Below are 26,430 nucleotides of genomic sequence, written 5' to 3'. Positions count from 1 at the left end.
GGACAGCATACAACATTTTCTTTACAAAATGACGATTATAAAAAAATCTATAAATACACAAATTCATTTGTAAGCTATTCTCATGTAGCCGTGCCATTGGGATATACTTACTTTCATTTTTTCCTGAGGTATCTCTGTGGTTTGATTTTATCATACTACTAGAGAGATGCACTGCCTTTGATCATCTTTTCCTATGATTCTTAAAACCTGCAAAATTTGTATTGTATTGGGCATATTCACAACAGAGAGACTGGGAACTGCAAATATGTTGCACTGGAACAAGTCTTACAAATATTTCATTTTAAGAATTTGTTACATACATTTTTTTACAGTTTGTCTCTTCTAAAAAATTGACCTTAGAGGTAAGAGCAAATTAAATACAACTAAGCATCTTAGGAATGTTAGTTCTAGAAAGTTAGATGAATGATACAAAGGAAAAAGCCATAATTCTTGCCGGCTATATATTGTATTGCATTCAAAAGCAACTGTACATGCTGTAATCAGTTCATAGTTAAATATTTCTACTAATCTGTTTTGGGAGAGCAAATGTCTTTCAAGGTTTCAAGCTCCTCTATAAGCTTCTTGTTCTGAACTTCCAGCACTGCGACTCGACTCTCCAGACACTTCACATACTCTTTCTTTCGACGTCGACACTCTTTAGCAGCTTCCCTGAAAAAAGTAGAAGCAGAAGGGCAAACAAAACGTATGTTGCATGCTATTGGCAATAGAGCAAGCTTGGTAATGTGAGGAAAGCTGCATTCCAACCCACTGAACAGTATTCCCAATTCACACCCTACAGCAGACTGTATTCTTAAGCAAAGGTTAAGAGACCCATCTACAAGTCCATATGGCCACTATGAGGATGCTGCATCGCCTGCCCCGATTAGAGTTCACAGTCAAGGTCCAAGTCAAACACAGTTACTCTGCTTTATGGCAATAAAGGTCTTTGAGGGCCTTGAGTTCCTCAATGAGGGTCTTGTTTTGATTTTCAAGCACAGCCACACGATTTTCAAGACATTTGACATATTCTTTCTTCTTCCTGCGACACTCCCGGGCAGCTTCCCTGGAACCAACACAAGGCAAATGACAACAGGAACAACCTCCCAGCACAATCCAGAATGGCTCCATGAACATCTGCCCCCCTTCTACCCAGTCAACAGCCAACTGACCTGAGGAAAGTTATACAAAGCCACACAACAAACAGAACAAAGCTCATGCCTTGTAGAGAACAACAGACCAGATGAAGAGCACTGAAAGCTTTTCCCATGTAGTGTTCTCTTGGGCATCCATGCCACGACAAGAAGGACCTTCTGTGTTCAATAAACAACAAGAGGACCACATGCCCAACAGAATCCCTATGAGCACATTCACAGCTCCTTTTAGTCCTTTCAGTTATTTTTTTGGTTGTCAAAACACACACACACACACACACACACACACACACACACATACATGCTCATCACAACAAGAAAATTTCACTTGATGAAAATGAGTATAAAAATCCTATGAAGTCTCAAATGCCAATATTGGACAGTTGTGTACTTTGAGACTAAATCTCAACCAAACAATCAATTATGGTTGTCAGAAACAGTTTTCTGAATATAAAATACAACGTAAAGTATAACAATAAATAAAACACATGGATGTTTATGCATTAAGGGAAAATGGGCACTGCTCGTGAAAATTAAAGAATGGCATAAAATTTAACAATGCAGACAATTTACACTAACAAGTATTAGAATACCACAATTACAAATATGAAAAAGGAAGCTGTGTAGTAGTATATGTCTATAAATCTGGCACTTGGGAGGCAGAGACAGCAGAACCACAAGTACAAAACCAGGAGCTGGAGAGGTCAATGATTACAAACATTGGGTGCTTTACCATAGGACCTAGAAGATTCAATCTCACTCATCCACATACTGGCTCATGACTGTCTATAATTCCACTTCCAGGGTAGCCACCAGGCATACAAATGTTGTATAGACGTACACTCAGCCCAAACACACATACACATTAAAAAAAAAAAATGTCAGGACTATCCTCAGTTACTTTACAAGCACAAGGCTTCTCAGTGGCCTATCATAAATAAATAAATAGACAGACAAACAAACAAATTTATGAAAATGGCAGCTGCTAGCTAAATGAAAAGAAATATTATGCAGTTCTCTAACCACATGCATTTAATGCACACTGAACTTTATTTCATAGCAGTTTAAGATACCCAAGCAAAAGGACAAACCAACAAGCACCCAAATAACTGAAACTAACAAAGTTAGTTGCTTTTATTCGTGATTCCAATAAACAATAACTAATGTTGCCCCCATTTTCTCTTTCCCTTTTTTCAGAGTTGGACAGGATAGAAACTACTTCACTTAATTGCTCTAAGGATTGGCCCTCTCATAAAGCTTTATTTGGGAATACTCAATTCTCAGAAATTGCCTGTCACTGTCACTCAACTGAATTCACAAAGGTAATGTTTCATGGGTAGATACCAGTCACTGCAATGTCAGTCAGCAATGCCATCCCCCAACTGTGACACATGCAACAGAAATGGCCAACTGCTGTATTTTTAGAAGAATTGACTCTTGTGGAATGATCTCTTTCCTCATGCAAAGTAAGTCAGCAGAAAATGAATGCTGAAATCTTGATGGGCTTCAGGAAAAAGAATAAACCCTAGTTCCTAGCCAAGAGTGTTGTACTCACCCTGTAAACTCAAAAAGTGCTGGACAACTTGACAGTGAAAAAAAAAAAAAAAAAAAAACATGTTAAAGTAAATGGAACTTGGTAGAGCAGGGATTACAGTAATCCAAATGGTGCACAGGGGAGAGTATCAGCATGTCCAAGCACACATAAGCTGCCAGTTGGGGAATTGGAATGTATTTCTAAGTATCTGTGTTTTCAGCATTAAATATGTTAAACTCTAAATATAAAAGGAATACAGTCTTTCTATACAAACTTTAAATGAAAGTTTAAATACAGTGTTGTGAGGTGGTAAGCTCTTAACCTCTTGCTTACTGTAAATATCCACACTTCGTATAAGACACTGTGTGTGAGATGTGACTGGAGTCAAAATGTCCAAAGCACAAAGCTTTAGTGATCACACAAGTGGTTGGTATGATCCTAAGTATTCTTAGCTATGGGAAACACCTGTTTCTTCTATTAATAGGTAGCTCAGTTGGCAGGCTTGAGTTTGACCAAATCCATCCTCAGCATGGAGAGGAACCCCCATGGCAAACTACAGAAAAGGGGTGAAGAGCCAGGTGTGCTGCATACCTGTACCAGCAACACTCAAGGGGTGGGAGGTATGAAGGAAGGCAAAAGAAGCAAATGTTTGAGGCCAGTCTGGACCACATAGTCTCAAAGTCAATGTCAAGCTAAACAGGAAATGGTGACTGGGCTACAAAGGAATCAAAGCTACTGCTAACCAGTGTGGTAGGGATATAATTATCTGTTATCAATATCAGCTGACCACTGGCCTTGCTTTTGCTAACTGTAAAACCTGCAACCTCTCCATGAAGTCCAGACTGAAGCTTTACATCGAGGCCCTTTTAAGGTGACCTTGCTATAAGGACAGAAGAAAGATCAGCATAGCTTACTTTTGGTCTCCTGGCTCTATAATCTTGGCCAACTTGCCACTTAACCATTCCAATTCCAGTTCATCATCTACAGAGTGAGGCTAGAACCACTTTGTGCTCACAGAGTTGTGTGAGACTTAAGGAAACTAAAGGACTGCGTGCTTGAAACTTGCTAAGCTAATGCTGAGTCACCCAAGAGCCATATGCTATTGCTTTTCTCTAGCTACCTCTAATGCAGACACTAACACGATAACTAATGCCCCCCAGGGTCCCTTATAGTGGGAACCTATTTCTAGCCAATAAAATGTAGGTAAAAGCAGCCAGAAATATCTTCTAGAAAAAAAAAAAGTCTTCTGGAGAAAGAGACTGAATTAGTAAACTCTTTGACCACAACAATCCCCTCTTCCTGTCAGCAGCAGCAGACATCCTGTAGTTATGACAATGAAATGTACATGCTGAAGACGCAGCAGCCAGGAGCCCGGGTTCTGGCTGTTCATACCTCTGTACCTGACATAAAGATCAAAAACCTGACTATATTTTTAGCATCTACTTCCCTTGGTTATTAGTAGCCCAAATACATACTAATAATTATTAATTACATTATTTAAATACAGGTGTGTGCCAGTCTGACATAAGCTGAAAACCAAACTTGGTTCTTTTGGAAGAGCAGCAAGTGTTCTTGACCTCTGAGCCATCTCCAGCCACTCCTCCTGGATCTTTAAAGCAATAACATTGCTGATTATATACAAAACACTGATAAATGTTTCTATTTTTATCATCCTACTTCTAGTGTATGAGTACTTACCATCTACTGAACTAGGCAAGCAATAAGTTTGGCAAATGTAGCCCACTTAAGGAGTTACACAGTATATGAAAATGAATCTTTTAAAAAAAGATTTATTTTTGTTTCTTATAGAAGTTTTTGTGGTAGTTGTTGTTTGTTTTTGTCACCTTGGGTAGCCTAGAACTGTATATATAGACCAGGCTGGCCTAAAACTCACTATATCCACCTGCCTCTTCTTCCCAAGTACTGAAATGAAAGGTATCTATCATCACACTCAGACCTATTTTTGTGTGTATAGGTGTTTTGTGGAAAATTATGTATGTGCAACATGTGAATGCCTAATGCCCTATGGAGGCCAGAACTGGGTACCAACCACCAAAGGAATGGAGTTATAGCAAATTTATGAACCACCATGTAGGAGCTGGAAATCAAACCACGGTCTTCTGAAAGAACAAGTGCTCTTAACTGCTAAGCCATCTCTCCAGTCCTTATTTCTATTTTTTAAAGTGTTCATACACACACACACACACACACACACACACACACACACACACACACACATACACACACGACTACATGCCTATATAGGTGCTTTTGAATGCTAGAAGAGGGAGCTTGGAGTTATAGGTACTGTGAGCCACCAGATATGGTTGCTGGGAACAAAACTCAGGTCCTCTGTAGGAACATGAGATGCTCTTAGCTGCTGACTCATCTCTCTCAGCTCCCAAACTGTCATTTAAAGAACCACTAATGCAGTGAACATAATCACCTAAGACAAGACCCAGTTTCTAGGACTGTGATGAGCTCTGAGCTGAGTTTCAAGGATTCCTAGTTAATCTATAGATTAACTAGGTTAGAAACATCTAATAAGACTGTGTCAAAGACCATAGTCTGCTTCTGTTCTACAGACAAGCAGAGCAGATGACCCCACCTAATGTACTTTATTTTCTTGTAATTAAAACTTAATTTAACATTAAAGAATAGGTGACAAAATATACTGGGAAACAGTTAAGACAATTCTGTTCATTTTGAAAATCAAATTGAGTTGTACCATTAAGAATTAATATGCAAGTTGTATAAGTAAAATGCTGTTACTTAAGTGTGTTTTTAAGATAACAGATTGGTGCCTAAGCAGTGAGAGACGTGGAGGAGCTCAAGAGACAGACTCAGAACACAAGTGGGAGAAAATAAGAGAGAGGACTGCAAGCACTCCTACTACAGTATTAGCCATTAGCCAGATGACAGGGGCATGGTTGGTTTTGTTATTTTTTATTTATACATGACTAGAATTTGTCAAAAGAACATGTACTTCATTATACTGGAGTAAAAACAATGCAAAGTACTTAGAATAATAAAATTCAAAACAATGCTTTAACACTTTAATTTATTTTCCTAATAAAGAAGTTAAAAATCCTGGTCAAAGATGTATCTCAATGTTTGCCTAACATGCCCTAGGTCCCAGGTTCTGTCTATAATACCAATTTAAGAGGTAAAATGTACTTGCCAGAATACTATTTTATGAAATGCATAAAACAAACTTACCATTAAGATTATAGTAATACTGCTTTTTAAAATTACATATCTTTTGATATTCCTCACAACATGATGGAACATATTTGTTGCTTATGAAGCATCAATGACCAGGAACTCACCAGAAACAAACTATCATCATGGGCAGAGCATAAGCACACACAAGAAGCCACAGAACACTTAGCCTGAGAAATGACTTAGCAAACATATATAAGAACCCCACAGTAGCAAATGTACCTGTTCTTCATCAGCCTCAGTTCCCGCTTGCGAGTTGCTTCTTCTGCTAGTTGCTGGGGACTGTGCAGACTTCCTGGTGAGGCAGCCATCACCACACCTTGTGGCAAAGCGGTAGTAGGAGCTCGGATCTGGTAAGTTGGCATATCTCCTGTGGCAGCTGCAATGAGACAAGGTATTACAAGCTTATATCACCAAGTCACTCACTAATATTTTACGTAAAATTAACCTAGAAATGGTATACTTTGTACATGTCAGCAGAGATTGTTTTGTAGAGGTAAAAGTTATTGTTCTTGCTATTATAGGGATCTTAAACATAAATTTTATTTGACAAATTAGAACAAAGCTACAAATACTCTAGCCTGTTCCCAAAATTTTAGAAAATGTCTTGGCTCATTTTAGACCTCTGGGTTTTTTTTTTTTTTTTTTTTTTTTTTTTGTTTGTTTTTGTTTTTGGTTTTTTGTTTTTTTAATCACAAGCTAAAGCAATAGGTTTTTTGACTACAGTTCATTTAGCCTGTATTAGCAGTATGCTCTTAACTATAAGGAGCTGTTTTTTGAAGACAGGGGTGAGGATCCCTGCTCTGCAGTCTCATGAACTCCACAGTGAAAACACTTGCACTGTAACAAATTCCACCAAGTTCAAAGACATCAATATGACCTCACTCAGTGTCAAGCTGAGAAGAAACATGCTCACAAATAAAAAATGACCTAAAGATTATTTAAAATCATAAGTATTTGAGGACTATTACTGCTTTCAATGGAATCTATTTATGTGAATACACACACACACACACACACACACACTAATAATTGTTAATAACAGTTATTTTCACAACCAGCTCACAAAAGTCCTGAACTTTACTGGCTCTAGCAAGCCAGTAAAGGCAGCACCAATATGTCACCACAAATACTCTCGGCCATTCCCTGGAAGCTTCAACTAGGACTTCTGTTTGCCTACACCTAAAACAGATATAGAAAGTCTTCCAATATAAGAAATAAGAAAATAAGAAAACCAAAATAAGAAAAGAAAAAAGAAAAGCATAAGGCAAGGGAAGGAATCTAACTGGCTGTATATTCCTTAACAGTAACAGGGAAAGAAGAAAAAACAGTAAAGTTCTTAAATCAGCTTCTTCAGTAAAGTCCTCAATTTATTTCCATAACAGTTGCAAACACTATATACAAGGACATCTCATTAGAAGTGCAAATTGTAAATATCTAAGAAAAAACAACATATAAACTAACATGGTAGAATCTTATCCTGTTGGTCATCGGGTAATAAGAGAAAAGAGTGGGGAACCAGGGCCATAGTCCTTCCACCTTTCTTTATTCACATCCAGAGAAGGTTATAGTCAACAAATGTTGAAACAATGCCTCAGCTGGAGGCCATCCAGACTTTCTAAAGTCCACACAATAGACAGTGACGAAGTTTCCACACCTCTGCCCTCTGGTCTTTGAAAGTGCTCACAAACGTGTGTAAAAACAATACTAAAAATGTGCAGAGGGGTTCTTCTGTCACTGCCATACCCTGAATATAGAAATTGCATTTCTAAGAGGGAGAGGAAGCCAGGAAAAATGGGGAAAAGCAATGGTTTTTTGTACTCTCCCCTGTTGTACATATTTGCTATTTACTATGAGTGAGAACAGTGTTTGAAAACATGTTTAAGGGCATTCTTTTCATTTTTTTAAGGGAAGAAGAGAAGAGACACATCACAGATGCAACTGTTGTTTCTGGTATCAGAAACAGCATGTTAAAGACAAAACAAAGCAACAACAAAAGACTTTTTGTCTGTCTGCAGAAGCTACAGAAGCCCTTGGAGAACCAGATTTGGCAACATGAGGGACAAGGACAATGCCAAATAGGGCATTCTTCAAACCTGTCCAGCAGAAACTTAGTCTCTTTTCATCTGCAGGGGATGATATATGGAATATATTAGCTCTGATATATCAGAGAAGTGTGACTTCACTGTGCCTCAGATGTGTATTCATTTTATTTGTTATAACACAAGTCCAGGATGCCAACTCACTAATTCAAGCAAGAAGTAGAAATTAGTGTAGCTTAGGAGTTTAAAACAAATTTCTATCACAACCCAAAAAACTCTATAATACACTTCTAATGGTGAATGGAGATATATCATTTGAGGGGATCTAAATGTCAGATTTCTTTAAAACAAGTTATGAGAACATGTTTATCATCAGTCTCTAACACTGTAAATCAGTGGTAATTTCAAAGAACCATCCGACATTTTCTAGTGACATGATTTTACTCCTGCACTATTTATAAAGCCCAATTCCTGGCCCATGTAAGTACTACAGGTATCAAAACTATTTTTGTAAGGCTTTTTAAGACAAGGTCTTGCCATATAACTCAGATTTGCATTAAGCTTTCAATTTTCTTGCCTCAGCCTTCTAAGTGCTGGGGTTACAAGAAGGTGCCACCATACCTGACTTTAGAATTTCATATTTATCATTTGAGAATCCATAGTCATGTATAGTTGCTTAAAATCATGCCTAAAGGTAAATAATAAGAAAATATATTTGTACTGCTATAGTTTACTCCAAGTTTATTCTCAGGCAGGCAAGAATGTTCAGACAAGTCAAGAACAGTATCTTTTCACTTTATGCTCTGAAATCCAGCACAGGACTTTGTATGAAGGGATTTATGGACTGATGAGTCCTCTACAAAGTTAATTTTAAACTTCCTAGGGTATTGCACAGTCATGCTGTCAATTGGAGTGTTTAGTAAGCATTCTTCTGTGGACATGTAATTGTAACTGTCTTTAACACAAAGATATATAAAGTCCCATGAGATGCCACATGTTCTTTCAATCTGGCATTTCTTGACAAAAGACATTGTTCTTTCTCAATACACTTTAGATACATTAACCACAGCAGCTTTGAGGCAAGGGTTCTGATAGTGTGTTTCTAACCATCTAACTCCTGGCATGAAAAACAATTCCTGGAGCTGTCAATTCTGATCATAAACTTCATACCTCTTTTTTCAAGCTCTAACATGGAACAGCAGAATAGGCATTGGATTTGGGGTCTGGGTTCTAGTCCAGCTCTGCCACTTACCAGCCATGTGACTTGGGGCAAGGTCAGTCTCCTCATCTGTAAAATGGGGATACATCATCTCATTTCATACTCACAAGAAACCCTGTAATATATGTTAAAGTGTCTAGCACAGTGCCTGGCACACAGAAGACATTTAACACATTAGTTCCCTTCCAATCCCCTCCCTTCATGTCTGAAATACAGTATTCCAAATAAAAGTTTATAACACCATCAATAATGTTTCCCATTAGAAGTTCCCCTTCTAACAAATCAAAATGAATGTCTCATAAATCAAACTTAATGACTCCTAGTCCTTCTGGAAAACAAGTCAAATAAGAAACAAAGAAATAAGTAACAAATACCCCAACTTCCTATTTTGATAGATTTCAAAGAGAAACTATTTGTCAACACCCCAAAAGGATTTCTTTATTTAATTAATTATTTATAATGGTTCATATTGACTAAATACAAAGGGTCTTTGTTGGTTTGCTTTGGTGTTTTGGGACAAGACCTTGAACTCACAACCTTTACCTCAGCTTCTAGTGCACTGGGATCATAGACATAAGCCACCATACCTATGCAAGTCTCCACCTTTATGGCACTGCACTGATCTTAAGAACACCCCAGTAAACAGCAGGGGTAACTCAGTAGTCATCCTGGTAACTGAAGAGAGTGGCTTTCCCAAAGCTCCAAAAACCCACTGGTATTTTCCTAACCTTCCACCAATTTTCTATCCCTTAAACAGCACACCAATGCTCCTAGCTCCCACATCAGGCCTCTCCATGCCTTGTGTCCCATTCTGTCACAAAATTTCCCTTCCCATTGTTCCTTCTTCTCCATGTAAACAAAATCCTACATAATGGTGACTAAGCAAGCAGTGAGAATTTTCAACTGTGTTTAAAGTCCTATACAGAATTAAGTCATTAAACGTTTTCAGTTTAAAGCCAGAAAAACAGTTTAAAGTATAAAAGCACTTGTCATGCAAACATAACAACCTGAATCTGATCCCTTGGAACCCAGGAGGGAAGAGAACCAATTCTTCAAATCTGTGCTCTGTTATCCACATGAATGCCATGGCATGAACTCCAGACACACCCACACACCCACACACCCACCCACACACACACACACACACACACATGCACACATACAAACTAATAAATAAATAAATAAATATTTTCCATTTTCATTTATTTATTGAGACACAGTTAACAAATTAAAATTATATATGTGTATAATCAAGGTGTACACGTAATACTTTGATGTATTTATATACAATATGAAATAATTAACATATTCAATCCAAGATACACAAAAAGGGGCTTCTTAGATTTTTTTATTTAATGAAAGTCTTAAAAGTTAGGAAATCTATGAAAAAGACAAGAAATTATGAATACTGAAATTTAAGGTTCAACAGAAAGACAAATGTCCTATTGCCTTATCAGAATAGTAGTCTAGGAAAAAATTCCATTTTGATTACTTAAAGTGGTGCTAGTTTCACTTTATACATTGTAAAAGCTATGTCTTACATGCTAATATGCTCCATGCTACATCAGCATTTATTCATCAGTGTCAAAAGAGCAGCACAGCATAATATGAGCAGAACCAGAGACTTCTGAAGACCTGAGCTGCTTCACTGCTGTCTGGCTTTGCAACTCAGAGAAGCCCCTATCTACTCTGATCTGCATTCAGTTTATTCTGATATACATACCACTATCTGTGCAGTAGTGTGTGCTCTGTGTGATCAGTGAGTATGAATGTAAAGCACCTCTCCTTTTCCAGTGTTTCACATGGCTTCCTCTAGGTGGTCCTCTAGGGCTTCAGCCTGTATCTCCTTCCTTCTGTGTCTTCTTTACAATCCAAATATTTTGCTAGCTCTTCCATTAACTTGTATTTATGCTTACTTATAATATATTATATATATTTACATAAATGCTAAAGTGTTGACATAGTTACTTTATCAGACAATATTTCCAGATAGAAAAATAACATAGGAAAAAGTAAAATAACTATACCAAACACTGCATTAAGATATATTTGCCAAGTGGAGACAGCGTAATAGCTGTCCTATGAGCCTTGAGGCCTTATTGAACTAATGGCAGGTTATTCTTCTACTTCAATACAAGTATAATTTGTTTTTAATATCAACTTAAAAAGTTAAACCCTAAACAAAACCATCTCATTATGTTAAATTTTCGTAACAGAAATCACAAAAGTGGCATGTATCCCTGTTCTCCTACATCAAATACTAAGATACTATTTCCCAAATCTAAATCGTTGGAAAGTCTGTTTTAACAATTTTGAAACACCTCTTGAACATTTATATTCAAGGTCTTAAAATGGTTAACTCAGCTCCTAACATAATTAATTATAAATAACCCCTCCCTAAAAAAAATACAAATTCACAATACACCAAGCAGAATCAACAGTATCATTATTTTATTTGATTCCATGATCATATTAGAGATACCATAAAGATCTTTTCTGGGGCAGTCATCAACATAAGAAGCCTGATATGGGTCCAGATCTCAGGTATACATTGTAGACCATGGGTCATAAATCAATTTCATAGGTAAAGCTAACATTTAAAGCAAAAAGAGAAAACAAGATAGAAAACAATTGTGTTTTTTGTGTTAGTTTTGTGTTTGAAACTTGCTTTATATAAATTCAGAGAGAGCACATATGCTACTGTGTCATGATATAAAATGCTGGTCATGATCAAAGGTTTCTATGTCCTTGATTTAAACCAATTCTCTCGGTTTGACAGTCCAGAGCCAAGAATCCAAAGATTGCCACTAAGAACCTCTCTGCCACACTGCTGAAAATTTTCTTCAATCTGGTACAGTTTAGCTCATTAATAAAAAGAACATAAATTTTATGTATTGTTTTCAATATGACACTTTTTCAAATGTCACTGAAAAATGACAGATTCAGAAAACACTTATTTCCAAACTACAGCTGGGTCTTGTGGGAAATGTTCTGTATTTTTCAACATTTATAAGTTTTCAGTATTTTTGGAATTTTTTAACTGTGGATTAGTTCTGGTAAACAAACTATAAGAAGTGCTTCAAAGATGATATGCTCATTCTATCAACATGAGTGTATATGAATATATAATTCACAAGCAATGACTAAATTTTTAATATAGATGCATACCTTTATTATTCACCTTCAAATATACTTGGTACTTTAATTACTCTATTTTATTATATTACTATATTCTTTCCTTCTCTGAATCAAGTAGTGAATAGAAACTTAAAGTTTGCTTAGAAGAAACAAACCAACAATTTTTCTAAAATAAATGCATACACAAAAAAAGTAATTGATTTTAGGATCACACTATAACAGTGTCTGGTTTGGGGCTCCTCAGTTGTTCCAGAGCTGCTGCAATCTACAGTACATCTATAGATTTTCCAAAAAGTACCGTCTGACAAAACAACAGCTTCTTAAAGACCATCTTGGAAACAATGCAATATAAGCTGTTCTTAGTCAAGACAACAGTCTTTCAATCCAGAATGAGGGCTGAGACCCAGTGACTCTAAAGAGCTAAATTGTGGGGAAGCCATGTAATCCTCTTCGTTCTCAATTCAACTGCAAATTAAAATCTGGGTTACAAATAAATCCAACAGAATAATCAATGTCACAAACCACACAAAGTAACTCACTGGTAAGTCAATAATATTTTAAAATCACTTATCTATAACTAAGAAAAGCAAAACCTAATGAACTTATTACAAAGAGTATGTAGAAAAGGCTGTGGAAACAATGAAATACAAGCACGTCCCTGACAGGGCACTAGAGGGCACTCTGCTTATGGATCTAGCAAACACCAAAACCTCAGCCTAAATATAGCCCACTTGTCACTAGGCAGGTGCTGGGAGAGTTTCTCCGGAGGAGGTAAGACTTTACCACTAAACTGGCCAGACAGCCCCAGACAGCTGTGCTCATGCAAGCATTACAGGTGTGCTAATTCGTCCGTATTTTCAAGCAAATACTTAACTTACCACAAGAAAAATGCTAAAGTCAGACTTGCTATTCCGTATGAAGACTTTCCCGTAGCCAGAAGCGGTAGTGAACTAGTTAACAAACTTGCAATCTGTCCGCCAAGCTTGACAAAGCAGAAAGGAACTGACTAAATCACAACATGACTCGGAGCTGACGTCAATGTGCAGCTCACTAAGAGTTTAACTTTTCCACTTCCCCGCTGAAACACGATTCCAGGAAATGTAATGACGTCAGCCCTTTGAACTCAATTAGCTGAAGAGCAGACTGGGTTGGTTTTTTTTTTTTTTTTTTTTTTTTGTTTGTTTTTTTGGTTTTTTTAAAGGCAGGAGGAAAGAACTAGCAGGCTGAAAACATCCATTCTTAGCGCGCTGTTTCCCCTATCCCGTGCAGAGCTAGCTACTACCTAGAAATCCAACTGTTTACAACAAGGGCATCAGATATTTTAACTGATAGATAGATTGAATTTCCAACAGGTTGCAAATAAATTATTAGCCTATTTTAATGAGGCAGAACGAACAGGGTAAGATACGAGTGGAGGAAGGGGAAGAGAAAAACCAGGGCAAGCAGGCAGATCACACTGCCTTAGTCAACAGAGCAGTAAAGCCCGGGAGCAAAGATACAATAGCACTATAAACAAACAATCGCAGTATGATGGCTGAACAAAGCAGGCTGAAAGTGCAGAAGTGCTCGAAAAGAAACTTCTTATACATAAGCAACTAAAAAAAATCACACTTCCTAAAACACCCAGAAGTTCCTAAATATGTCTAAACCCTATATTAAAACAAAACAAGAACAAAATTAATGTAAATCCCCCTTTAAGTTCTTACCAGTTTCATCTCCAGTTACAGCCATGTTGGGCTTTTGCATACAGAGTGGTCTTGTTGGCCGTACCACAGTCCAAAATAAAGTGCTCCAAACTAGCAAGCATGTGTAAGATAAGTAGGAGCACTGACATCACAGTGACGTCACCAGCCTATCACTGCCATCAATTTGCTTTGTCACATAGCAGCTCACTGAAAGCAAAGCCCTATAAAAACTCTTCCTGTAATAAACCATCCAAACGTTCATGTTTCTCACTTTTAACATAAAAATCTTTTCAGTTGGGCTCTGGCAAAAATAAAAATGAAAAGTTATAGGGTTGTAGCTCATGGAGCTGTGGAGACACAGGGAGAGATGAGTCTCATCTGTTTCTCAGAACCCAAAGAAGGAAGCGTTTGGAAATCCACATTTCAGGGACTGAACAAAAAATCCTGACAGTCAATACAAAAAAAAAAAAAATGCATTTCATAAACATACCAAGCTAGAAATGTCCAAGTACCTCCATTCAGTTAAACCATTTGCTATCATACCATATCCCAGAGTGACTTGGAATTTGTTCACTTTGCCTGAAATGAGGAAATGCTGACAGTCTAGAAACTCACTATGCCAAAGCAGCAAGTGGTATACAGTGTCATCCTTAACTGCCAGAGTAATGTGAACTTGCTGGTATTTGATCCTTTTGACACATATAAATAGAAATTTGCAATTCAATGTAATACCCTGAAGATTAGTGATTTAAAAATTCATAACTAATATTCCTATTCATATTTTAATGTCAGCTTTTATTTGAATAACTTGATTTTGTTTCTGTACATGAAGCTGGATAATTGTTGAAATTTTAACAATACCAAGGTCATATAAAAAGTTGACTTATATTCTAAGGCATACCAGGCCCCACAGCGTGGAATAATTTTTTCACCTTATCTGAAGAAAGGAAGGAAGAAAGAAAGGAAGGAGGGAGGGAGGGAGGAAAGAAAGAAACCTGACGTGTTGCTTCATGAGATCTTCTCTTCCCCCATCCCCCAGTGGGTTGTAAAAATCCACTCTCTTGTATCATTAAAACTTAACCTGACTTTATACTAATGATCTATTTGTATGTCATAAATGGTCTTTTTTTTTTTTTTTTTTTTTTTTTTTTTTTTTGAGACAGGGTCTCACTATGTAGTCCTGGCTGGCCTGGAACTCAGAGATCCACCTGCCTCTGCTCCTGCGTGCAAAGATTAAGGGTATGCACCATCACATCTGACACAATGATTTCTTTTAAATGCTGTATTTTTTGTATTATTCAATTAAGCATACTGCAGAAAAGGCAAGGACTTTATGTTGATGAATGGGTGAGGTGACCACAGGACACAGATCATCCATGTTTCTATTGGTTTTGCAGAGTCCTTACAATGAAACTGGAATTGTAACTGAAGATTAAAGACTAGGACTTGTTTTATGGCACTATTCTACAGAACAAATGTGTGTGCAATCCCTTATTTCTAGGTTGAAATCCTAACCCCAGTGCAACAGGATTAAAAGTAATTATATTTTGAGAGTACAGCTCTTCTGTGTTACGATTTTTTAATAAAATTTTTAAAGATTTATTTATTTATTTTATGTTTATGAGTACACTGCAGCTGACATACCAGAAGAGGACATCAGATCTCATTAAAGATGATTGTGAGTCACCATGTAGTTGCTGGGAATTGAACTCAGGACCTCTGGAAGAGTAGTCAATGCTCTTAACCACTGAGCCATCTATCCAGCCCCTGTGTAATGATTTTGTTCTAATGAAAATATCCCTTCCCTTCCTCTAGAAGGAAGATGAAGTCCCTAAGACTCACAAGTAAACAAGTGTGGTGGATGCTCCAGAAAGTAATATTTATGAGCCCCTCCCCATGGTTATTTTAACAATACCAAGTAGTAATGGGTGCTGAGCAGAAGGGACTCTCCCATTCCAGAGCTGCCTGCAGGACAGACAGGTCATCAGTTATGCTGGGGTGATCTTTTCTATGATGCAGCTGCATTTGAATCCCCATGTTCCTAAAAGTGACCATTCATATGTACTCCTGTAAGCAACCAAATCAACATATGGGTTCACAGCACCGTACTTGAAGACAATCATTCCCATGTCATCACGGCCACCCTGCTTGGGCTGAAAAACATCTGTTCACGTTTCCAGGAAAAGTTATATGGTAAGATTTCATTAATTGGGTTAATGTCCTTAACACACAGGTCCTAGAGAGCTCCTTGTCTTTTCCACCATGTATGGAGACAGATAATAGATATATATGAATCAGAAGACACTCCAGAGACCCTTAGATTCTTAGACTTCCCAGTATCCAGAACCATAGACATTGTGTGTGTGTGTGTGAATTATGAAAACAATCCAGTCTATAGGAGTATATCTCAATTTGAACAGACTTAGGGAATATAGGTGAAATATTTGTGGCATCTACTCTAACTTGCTGACACAAGAATATACTAAAGAAGTAGAGATATTGGAGATAGCATCTTTCTTATAAAAAGTATTAGTGGCCCAGAATCATTAGAGGATGACAAGATTTAAATGAACTCTGACATAGTGTTGCCCCCAAAACTGAGCCAGGAATAAAACTTCTGGCCAGCATGATCAGGAGTACTAAGAAGTTACTACAGCTCTCAGCTACAAGAAGGTCGACTATTGTGGTCATCCAGGCCACAGGAACAACTACCTGGATAGGCTGATGATAGGAGGAGGAGAAATGAAAGCCTTTTTACTTAACCATAGGGAAGAGTCTATACAGGTGTTTTGGACAGAATGGGGTAAAAAGTATGAAGGGTAACTATGAATTTACAGCTTGAAACAACAGAAAACAGAAAAAGCAGAAAGAAGACTGGAAACGGCTTAGTCAGTAAAGTGCTGGACACACAAGGTTGAGGATCTAAGCTTGATCCCCAGCATCTACATAAAAAGCCAGGCCCAGCATTTGCCTGCAATCCCAGCAGTTGAAAGAAAGAAACCCACCAGATTCAGACGTGTATCTGATATACATGTATACTCCACACAAAAGTGAATATAGGTTTGAAACTTGTGAAAGAAAATTATTTTAACCCCCAAGGCATACAATTTAGGTATATAGTAATAACATAAAACATGAAAAAGTCTAAAAACATTTTTTAAAGTATCAATTTTGCAGTATCAATTTCTCCATGTAAAAGAGGTGACAGGACAAAAGACTATTTGTTTAGAAAAACAAGGTTTAAGCATAGAAAAAAATTAACAAAAGGCTTTAATTTTAATATAAGATAAACATTAGTGTGCAAACACTATTTTCTCCTCATAACATACCACCACTTTATTGCCTTTGTTTTGTTGTTTGTTTGGGGGTAGGGGAGCAAGGTCACTATAGAACCCTTGCTAGCTGGAAACTCTTTAGTCCAGGCTGGCTTAAAACTCATAGTAATCCTTAGCCTCCCAAGAATTGAAATTACTGGCATGAACTAACATACCCAACTTCAGTCTTATTACTTTAAGGTTAAATTTATTTGTTTAGTTTGCTGTTTACATGTGTTTCCGTGGTGTATTGAGTATAAGTGTGTGTGCATTGCCAGTTGTCCTCTGACTGCTGATTTCTTTGAGGTAGGATCTCTTTCTTAACCTGGAGTTCCTATTTTCTCAACTAGGTTGGAAGTCACAAAAGCCCAGAAATCCTCCTGTCTCTACCCTTTGGAGATGTGGTTACAGGCATATGCATTGCAGAGGACTTGTTTTTTGAGTATTGAGATCTAAACTCTGGTGCTCTTGACTCTTAACCACTGAGCCATCTCCCCAGACATTTTCAGACTCTGTGTTCTCTTATTATACCTCACACTCATCTCCCAAGTATGTAAGAGTAAAAGGATTCACCAAATAGGCATGCCACTGCATGTTCCTGCAATCACAGCATTCAGAAAGCTGAAACAGGGGGATTTCTTCAAGTTCTAATCAATTGGGCCATATTTCCAAGAAATACATAAGAAAAGTGAGTGTAATACATTCTTGGCAAATAGACCCAAAAGATTAGAATTAAAACATGATTTAAGTTGTATTAAATATATGTTTTATACTTATCATAAGCACAGCTGAATGAAATTAAAATAATGTATTACTCAGTTTAAACAGAACTCATAGATAACCCTAGAAGCTTATGGCTACATCTTGTTTTATTTCACCATAGAATCCTTTCATAAGAGCTACAAGAGACTACTAGTCTGCACATTAAAAAGGGTCTAAAAGATACAAAGATCAGCACTTGTTTTAAATAAGTTGTGTGAAAGTTAGACTTGGAAAATTAGCTAGAAAAAAAGAACAAATTCAAGATATCACTAACTATATACACTTAATACCTCCATAAAAGTTAACAGAAATATACTGGAGGTCAGTGGCATAGTTCAGATAGTAAAGGATTCTTGCTATATAAGCCTGATAAGCTGGGTCTGATCTCCAGAACCCACATAAAATGTGAATCAAGATAAATGACTCCACAAAGTTGTCCTCTGACCTCCACTCACATGCCATGGCATGAACACTGTGCACTCTCACACATGAACACACACACACATACAAACACATAGCACAATATAATAATTTTTTAAAAACACACTGGGTACAGAATGTGGTATTAATGCAATATATTTACTTAATTTAAAAATGCATTCACATTTCCATCTCCCCTTGTTTTATCATGACTCTCTGAAATTAGTCTTTCTTTCAGAGTCAGTGAAAACCATACTTCTCTGAAGTATAAATATTTCTTTGAATGTTTTTTAAGTGATCCACACCCCTCCTAAAAATCTACCCCAGTATAGTTCACAATACTACAGATAGACACTAAAATGTGTGACATAGGTGTTCTAAATGCATTATATAAATAAAATATACCTTGAACAACAACCTGGCTGCCTGGGACAAAGAACTGCTGGGTGCCATCGGCTGATTGTGCTGCATACTGTACAATTGTAGCACCTGGCGGAGGAGCTCCTGAATTTGTCATTGTTAATGCCTGGAGTCCCTGAACACCATCAGATCCTGGGTTAGAAATCTGGATTGTTCCACCTTGGGCTATAGCAACTTAATAGAAAAAGAGAAGAAATATTAGATAGATAATTCTGAGTTATTTTAATCCCAAATTGGGAGACTATTATATATATATATATTCTATTTACTACCATTGCTTCCACTGTTACTTTCTAAGTGGGACCAATAAGAAAACTATTAGCTTATCGTGGGGTGAACTTTGTAAAAGATTATTAACATAAATTTATTTTAATTTGCTTTTAATGTTCAGTGTATTTTGTATTATTTTAATTCCTAGAGTCTGAAAAGCTTTCCATCTGGGTACCCATCACACCCATTATTTTATTATTATTTTATGTGTATGGATGTTTTGGCTACATGTATATCTGTGCACCAGATGCAAAAGAGGGCACTGGATCTCCTGGACCTGGAGTTCCATGGTTGTGAGACACCATGTAGATGCTAGGAAGCTAGGAATCTATTGTGGGGCCCCCAAAAGAGCAGCCATGTTGTTAGCTGCTGAGTCATCTCTCTAGGCTCCTCCACTAAATTACTTAAGAGGAAAATTCCAGCTTTGAAGTATTTATTACCTATTCTTTCAAATATTTTTGGTTATAAGCAACATTCTTCTGGGAATTAGGCTTGTACTTTAGACTTTAAGTCACCTAATTACACTTGTAATTTATTATGGAAGGCAGCTAAGGGTATAGAGTTCAGATCATGCAATAGGCTCTGGGTTCAATAGCAAGCATTCACTGAAAGGAGGGAAGGAGGGAGGGGAAAAGAAGAGAAGGGAGAAGAGGAAGAACGAAGGCAGGAAGGAGAAAAAAAGGAAGGAGGGAGGGAGTGAGGAAGGCAGAAGAAATTTACAACTCTAAGTGAGTTAAATGAAGGTTTCAAATTCCAATTACAGAAATTGAATTTTCTCTTTTCTTTTCTGTTTGAGACAAGGTCTCATGTATCCCCAATCTTTATAGTGAACTCACTTGCCCACTTGGTGCTGAGATTACAGGCCTGCACCATTATGCCCAGTTTTATAAAGGGATATGGATTGAACCCAAGGCTTCATGCTTGGGGGGCACACACTCTAACAAGAGGATTATATCCTAGTCTCAGAACTTCACTTTCAAAAACAGCACAATATCAGGCTTCTGTAGCACTTTTTAGAAAACTGAGAGAAATACCACATTACTTTGTTTTTTCTATTTTTTTTACTTATTTTCTTCCTTTTTAGTATTTTTAAAGTAAATTTTCTCTAAATTATCAACTAAAGCTTTTTTGTTTTCATAATATAAACATTACAATATTGAGTCTATCATCTTATTTTGTCATTAAAAGATATATGTTTGAAATATATACTTATATAATTAAAATTGAAAATACATATCCACACACATACCCCCTCATATCCCACAGCAAAGTTGGCACTAGCACATGCCACCATTTGGGGCATGGGAAAACATTCTACTGACAAATGTCTTACATTAGCCTTTAATATTTTAGACTGCCAGGGCATTATGAAATGACAGAGGACCTTCCCATTCAAAAGGGTAACTATTGTTGGAGACTAAAACTTAATGTTTCAGAGATTCTGAAAATGTGTTATCTGTAGTAACATTTAAGCAGAAAACTTCTGAAAAGCCAAAATACCCAAGGATAGAATAATTTGCTTTTAATAAATATCAATCAAGAGAAAAGGTAGGAAAATAAGATACATCTGAATGAATTTAAATATATATTTTATTTTAGCCTTTAAAAACAAACAACAAGAAAAACTTGTCAGCCAAGCATGGTGCCATGTGCCTGTAATTCTAGCAGTTTGGAGGCATGGCAGGACAGCTATGAGTTCTAGGCTAGTCTAGGCTACAGCAAGACCCTGTCCCTAAAATAGCAAAACCATTATAGAAAGTTTCCAACATATATAACAGTGAAAAGAAATGTATTTGTTGTTGCAAGTTTTTAATGTGGGGTTTCATGCAGCCCAGGTTGTCCTAGAACTAGAAGATAACCTTGAACTCTTGATTATATTGTTTCTACCTCATACATGCTGGGATAATAGGCACACACTGCCATACTCAGCTGCGAAAAGATATTTCTGTCATTCATTTATTCCCTTATCTATTATTCATCTCTTAAGCCACAAATTTTTAGTTATACAGCCCCAGACCCATAGGCAAATTTTTAAGTCTTATATAACTGATAGAGACAGAAAACATGAATTTAAAAAGTGGGAACCTAGGCCGGCACAGTGGTGCACACCTTTAATACCAGCACTGTGGAAGAAGAGCCAGAGTTAGGCAGATAACTATGAATTCAGGCTCAACCTGTCTACATACTAAATTCTAGCCAGAACTCCACAGTAAGACCCTGTCTCAAAAAAAAATTTTGAAAACAGGAAGAGTTGCCAAGCAAAAGAGTACAATATATTCAACTTAAAGTAAGACCTGAGCTCTCTTCACTTGATGCACGTTTATTTTTAACCCTAAACTTTTGCATAGAAGTAATTCAAATATATAAGCATGTAAATATTTAAGCAGATATAATTCAAAATTACTCTAATTTCAAACTGTAATTAGAAGATTCAAAACTGAAATCTCACAACATTAATTTTGTTGTTTTGTTGGATTTTTTGTTTGTTGAGACTCATCCGTATCTGTTTCCTGAATGCTGGGATTCAAGGTTTGCTGTGCCACTATGCCTAGCTCACTATATTAATTATTTATTTTTTTGTCTTTTGAGACAGGATCTCACAACAGCAGAGCCCTGCCCCCCACCCCAGCACCTAGAACTCACTGACTAATGTGACTAATGTGGCCTCAAACTCACAGAGATACAGAGATAAACCTGTTTCTGCCTCCCAAATGCTGGGATAAAGGTTGTGTGCCACCAAGTCCAGCTACTACATTAATATTTAACAAGACAGCAGAAATGAGCCAGTGAAAGAGTAGAATGCATGAAGCACAAGGCCTTGGTTTATTGCCCCACACTGGAGCTGTGTGTGTGTGTGTGTGTGTGTGTGTGTGTGTGTGTTTTGGAGAGGGGCAGAAGGAGACAAAATGGGGAAAGAGACTAATACCTATGTCTTGAAAACCAGAAGTACAGTAAAGATTAAATTACAGTCGCCACTAGAATAGCAACACAAATGTCAAAGAGCCACATTTACATGTCACTAACTACATAAATAATTTTGAAAGTTACTTGAAGGATGTAAATAATGTCACTACTAAGATTATATAAATTCAGTTTCTTTAGAATGTGTAAACCAATTGCCTTTATCAGAAAAGTATTTATTCACAGAAACATCCTAAGGATTCTGAATTCTTATGTTAGACAGACATGTACACATATGACTATGTCATAATAAATTCCATAACTAGTAAAATATTTTAATTCTTTAAGCAGTTTACAGTGTCCATACTTGTCATTTAATGAAGGTGGATTTTTGTTTGACCCACTTACCACTGATATACAATAATAAAAAGGTGAGTCATAGAGACTTGTTCCAATAAGGTTCTTAGGAAAATACAATAGAAGCAGAGAAAACTCATGGGACATCTAGAAAGAATAATGTGAAGTCTTGGCACCAGCCTTTCATTGGTAAAGGAAAAACTTGGGTAGAGCAGAATGTGGGTTTAAAACACCTTTCCTAAGAGAACAAAGTTTATTGAATTAAAAATTTCAATCATTTGGGGGCTGGAGAGATGGTTTAGTGATTAAGAGCACTGGCTGCTCTCTCAGAGGACCCAGGTTTATTCACAGCATCCACATGACAGCTCACAACTGTCTGGAACTCCAGTCCCAGAGGACCTGAAGCTCTCTTCTGGCCTCCTCAGGGACCAGGGACACACATAATGAACAGACAAACATTCACACACAAAAATTACTCATACACATAAAATATATTTAGCTTCATTTAAAATTAAGACATTTGTCTTTTCACTTTTGCTTTTTGTTGTTGTTCTTGTTCTTGTTGTTTCACTATATATTTTAAATGCTTTATGCAGCAAGTAACATTCTTTGCTAACACTATCTCTAATGCCATCATATGGTAGCTTATCTCAAGATATTCCCCTGAGATATAATAGATTTTTCTTGACCAAACCAATTGACTATGGTGCTTGAGATTGAAGCCAAATCTTATACACACCAGGTTAATGCTTTCCCAGTGAGACATACTTCTAACAACAAACCTACTGCAAGTTTCTGTATTCACAGCAGTGTCTGCAGGTGCAGTTATTATTTAGTACTATAATAATATGTCCTTGCTGGTTTTTTGCTTCCATTTTAAGTTCTATTTTTAAATCTGCCTATGTTTCCTGTCCTCAGTAAAAATATTTAATTTCTGTGATAAACAGTAGTTAGAAGGTGAGAATGTATTCAGCTCAGTGACTGAGCACTTGCCTAACACGTACAAGGTCCCAGATGGATCCTGGAACTACCAAAAATAAAAACAGGAAATCAAAATAATAAAATCAATTTTCAACAAATATCTTTCAACTATTAAAAATACGACTTTGAGCTAGGGAGATGGCTTAGTTGTGCAAACACAAGGACCTGAGTTCACACCTCACCACCCATGTAAAAGCTGGGGTTGGTGTTATATATATGCAACCAGTTAGTTACATCTCCAGCAGTTAGTGGAGATGAGTGAATACCAGAAAGTCTTTCCAAAGTGGTGAGCACCAGGTGAGACCTTATCTCAAAACATAAAATGTAGAAGCCATAGAAGACACCTATATCAGTCTCTATCTTTATATGTGTGTAAGCAAGTGTATCCACATACAGAGAAAGGAAAAAAATTAATATAACTATATGCAAGAGATATTTTATCAAGTTTGATACTCTTATCACAATTAAGATTATGAGGATGACTCAAAACAATGCATAGAAAAATATACAGAACTTCTAGTCAAATTAATCTAAAATCCAAAGAATGCTAGCAGCTTTTTTGATTCTTAAATACTTTAATATATAACATAAAACCATTAAAACCTGCTAAGTTTTTAATAGTAAGAAGTAAAATTAATTAAAATAAATTTTGTATGTATAAAGGTGTAATATAAATATTCCCTAATGCAGTATAGAAATTATTTTGTTGAACTTCTAAACACAGTTGCCTTATTTATCCCTGGAACTTCTGACCCATTCCCCAACCTTGCAGCCTACATGTAGTGAGTGAGAATGCCAAGTGTAGTCACTGGTGCTAGGAGAACCAGAGCCACAGCACAGAAACTATGGCACAGAAGCTCACTGAAGGAGGGGCCTATGAGCATGAAGAAGATCATCTCAATTAATCAAAACTTCTTTGTCTCCTCCCAATGTTTGCACATCCTCCCCACACTTTGACCTATGATTTTCTTTTGTCTTCACAAATACACCCCAGTTTAGCCACTGAAATTGTTCCTACTTCAAAGACTAAAGCCTAAGATGCCTCTTGACCTGATCATTAAGTGAGCAGATACAGACACCAGAGCCCTTCACAACATTCCCTCCAGCTTCAACATTCTCTTAGCTTTCATTCATTTCACTATGTCCCATTTTGTGGTAATAATCTAGGCAAATAAACCCACAGCATCAACTTCCCTTGTTCCCTGTTAATAGATCACTACCACCATGGAAAGTCCTACGTAGCATTAGGCTATGCCAGAGAAATGCCAAGACATCATCCTCTTAGCCTCATCTCCAAAACTTTAAGTGTTAACATTCGTTCAGCAGTATTTTTCCAACCTTTACCCAGTCAAAGCACATACAGAAAACAATAGCATGAATAGCCCACTGGGTAAATGGGCAAAGTTGCTCAAGGCTGAGGAGCAGTTTGGAGGCTCTAGCCTCCCAAGCCTCCTCAGCCTGTTTAGGAATGGAAGACTGAGGAGCTCTCTGCACTCCAGGAACCTAGAACTGTAATACAGAGGCACAAAACCTGGCAAGCCTTGGTTTACAGTCCCAAAGCATTCACCACATAGTCCCAATAGAACAAAAGAAACCAAGAGAGAAACAAAAGGTTGTGGGAATTTTCTTCACATTCATTTTGAACATGTGCATTCAGCATCCAGCAAGAGTATTGACAAGTTATACCCATCTGACAGGTCATGACAGTAGCTATCCAAAATTACCAATAGAATTTAATCTACTATTACAAATATCTATCACTACAGGAGAAATTCTAAAAAACAAACAATGACAACAAATCCTAATAACTACATAAGACCTTCCATACAGAAAAGGAGATAACATTTTTAATAGCCAAGTCTTGAGGCCTTGCAGATATCTACGTTATAGTCTTTGCACTTTATTTGGACACAGTATAAAACATTACATACATCCCAAGGACCCAAACAGTTGTTTCCTCTAGCTTCCTTTCTTCTCTTTTACTTTGCTTTCTAGGTCTCATTATTCTCATTTATCTGCTTGACTTGGGAAAATCATTTGTGCTTCAGTAAGAACCAAAAGCACAGAAGTAACAATACATTAAAATGCACAAGTCTAAATGCCAATGTATCTGTTTATTAGAGCTTCCAGTGTGTAAAGTTCAAATAAAATGTTCTATCCAATTGCCACAGTTTGAAAGTTAAGTGATTTTTTTTTTGTTCTTTAGAAAAACTGCAGCACAAAATAACAAAGTAATGAAGACAAAATTACATTTAAAACACAACTTAGAAAACATATTTACCTCTTTTATATGATTAAGTATAATAAGTTGTTGGAACAAAGCCAGCAACAATGAAATACAGATATTCATAGCATAAAGACAACAAAAACAAGAACTTTTCAAATTGTTACTTGAAATGAATATAAACATGTAAATATGAACTCTCCTTTTAATTTTTAACCACTTATTATTCATATTCAGCAATAAAGACTTTTCAGCTATCAGTACAAATACCTTACTTCTTTAACATGTACTTTTTATTCTGTGACACACAGCTGTTAATGATTCACAGTTGTTAATGAAACATTCAGATGCCCAAGTCCACACTGCTTCACTGTAATAGGGAAGACTTAAAGCTAGCACTGTGTCTATGGAATCGTAGCATACATACTGTATTGCCCCGTGCTAGTCTGATATATGCTAGTTGGTACTGCCATGGTAGCAATGTTAGGTGGTGTCCCTTCTTCCTCTGATTTTTCTTCTTCAATCTTGGGAATACCAGGCACATCAGAGGAAAGTTCATTCAGTATTTTTCTAAAATATAATAAAACAATATAAACAATTAAGATATAGAGACAATAGAAAAGCTGTAAAAAATAATTGCTTTGCTCTATAATTAATGTCTTTTTGGGTGAAAATATTCCAGTTGAAAATTAGTTAACTCACCTATATGAGGGTCTTCGTGAAAGAATTTCTCTACGTTTATGTGAATCGATTACTTCTGAGTCTGCAGAATCATCTGTCTCTGCAATTG

The 26,430-nt window shown here is 36.8% G+C and overlaps 1 protein-coding gene across 10 annotated transcripts; it reads right to left on the bottom strand.

Annotated features, from left to right (window-relative positions):
- Positions 1–36: 36 nt before the first annotated feature.
- On the bottom strand, positions 37–26,430 carry CREM (cAMP responsive element modulator). 10 transcript variants are annotated; one of them, XM_080917221.1, is made up of 5 exons: positions 26,343–26,430; positions 26,068–26,210; positions 9,202–9,237; positions 6,130–6,286; positions 37–669 (listed from the first exon to the last, which is right to left on the bottom strand). In XM_080917221.1, exons 2-5 carry the CDS (start codon positions 26,111–26,113, stop codon positions 525–527), a joined length of 384 nt encoding a protein of 127 aa, XP_080773347.1. In that variant the 5' UTR covers positions 26,114–26,210; positions 26,343–26,430; the 3' UTR covers positions 37–524. The 10 variants fall into 10 exon arrangements, with proteins under 10 accessions (XP_080773347.1, XP_080773351.1, XP_080773349.1 ...); XM_080917219.1 differs by having other exon boundaries at positions 530–1,063; XM_080917225.1 differs by lacking the exon at positions 9,202–9,237.

This window comes from Micromys minutus (assembly GCF_963924665.1).
Source record: "Micromys minutus genome assembly, chromosome: 5".
Taxonomy (NCBI): domain Eukaryota; kingdom Metazoa; phylum Chordata; class Mammalia; order Rodentia; family Muridae; genus Micromys; species Micromys minutus.
Note: the sequence above shows the minus strand (reverse complement) of the source record. Positions and strands in the feature narration are given on the sequence as shown.

Coding starts and splice junctions, on each gene's coding strand:
- CREM (XM_080917221.1), bottom strand. CDS start 26,113: ATGGCAGTACCAACTAGCATATATCAGACTAGCACGGGGCAATACA. Junction 9,238..26,067: donor GACTAGCACGGGGCAATACA/GTATGTATGCTA, acceptor CCCATTTTACAG/ATGAGGAGACTGACCTTGCC. Junction 670..6,129: donor CTGAGGCTGATGAAGAACAG/GTACATTTGCTA, acceptor TACTTTTTTCAG/GGAAGCTGCTAAAGAGTGTC.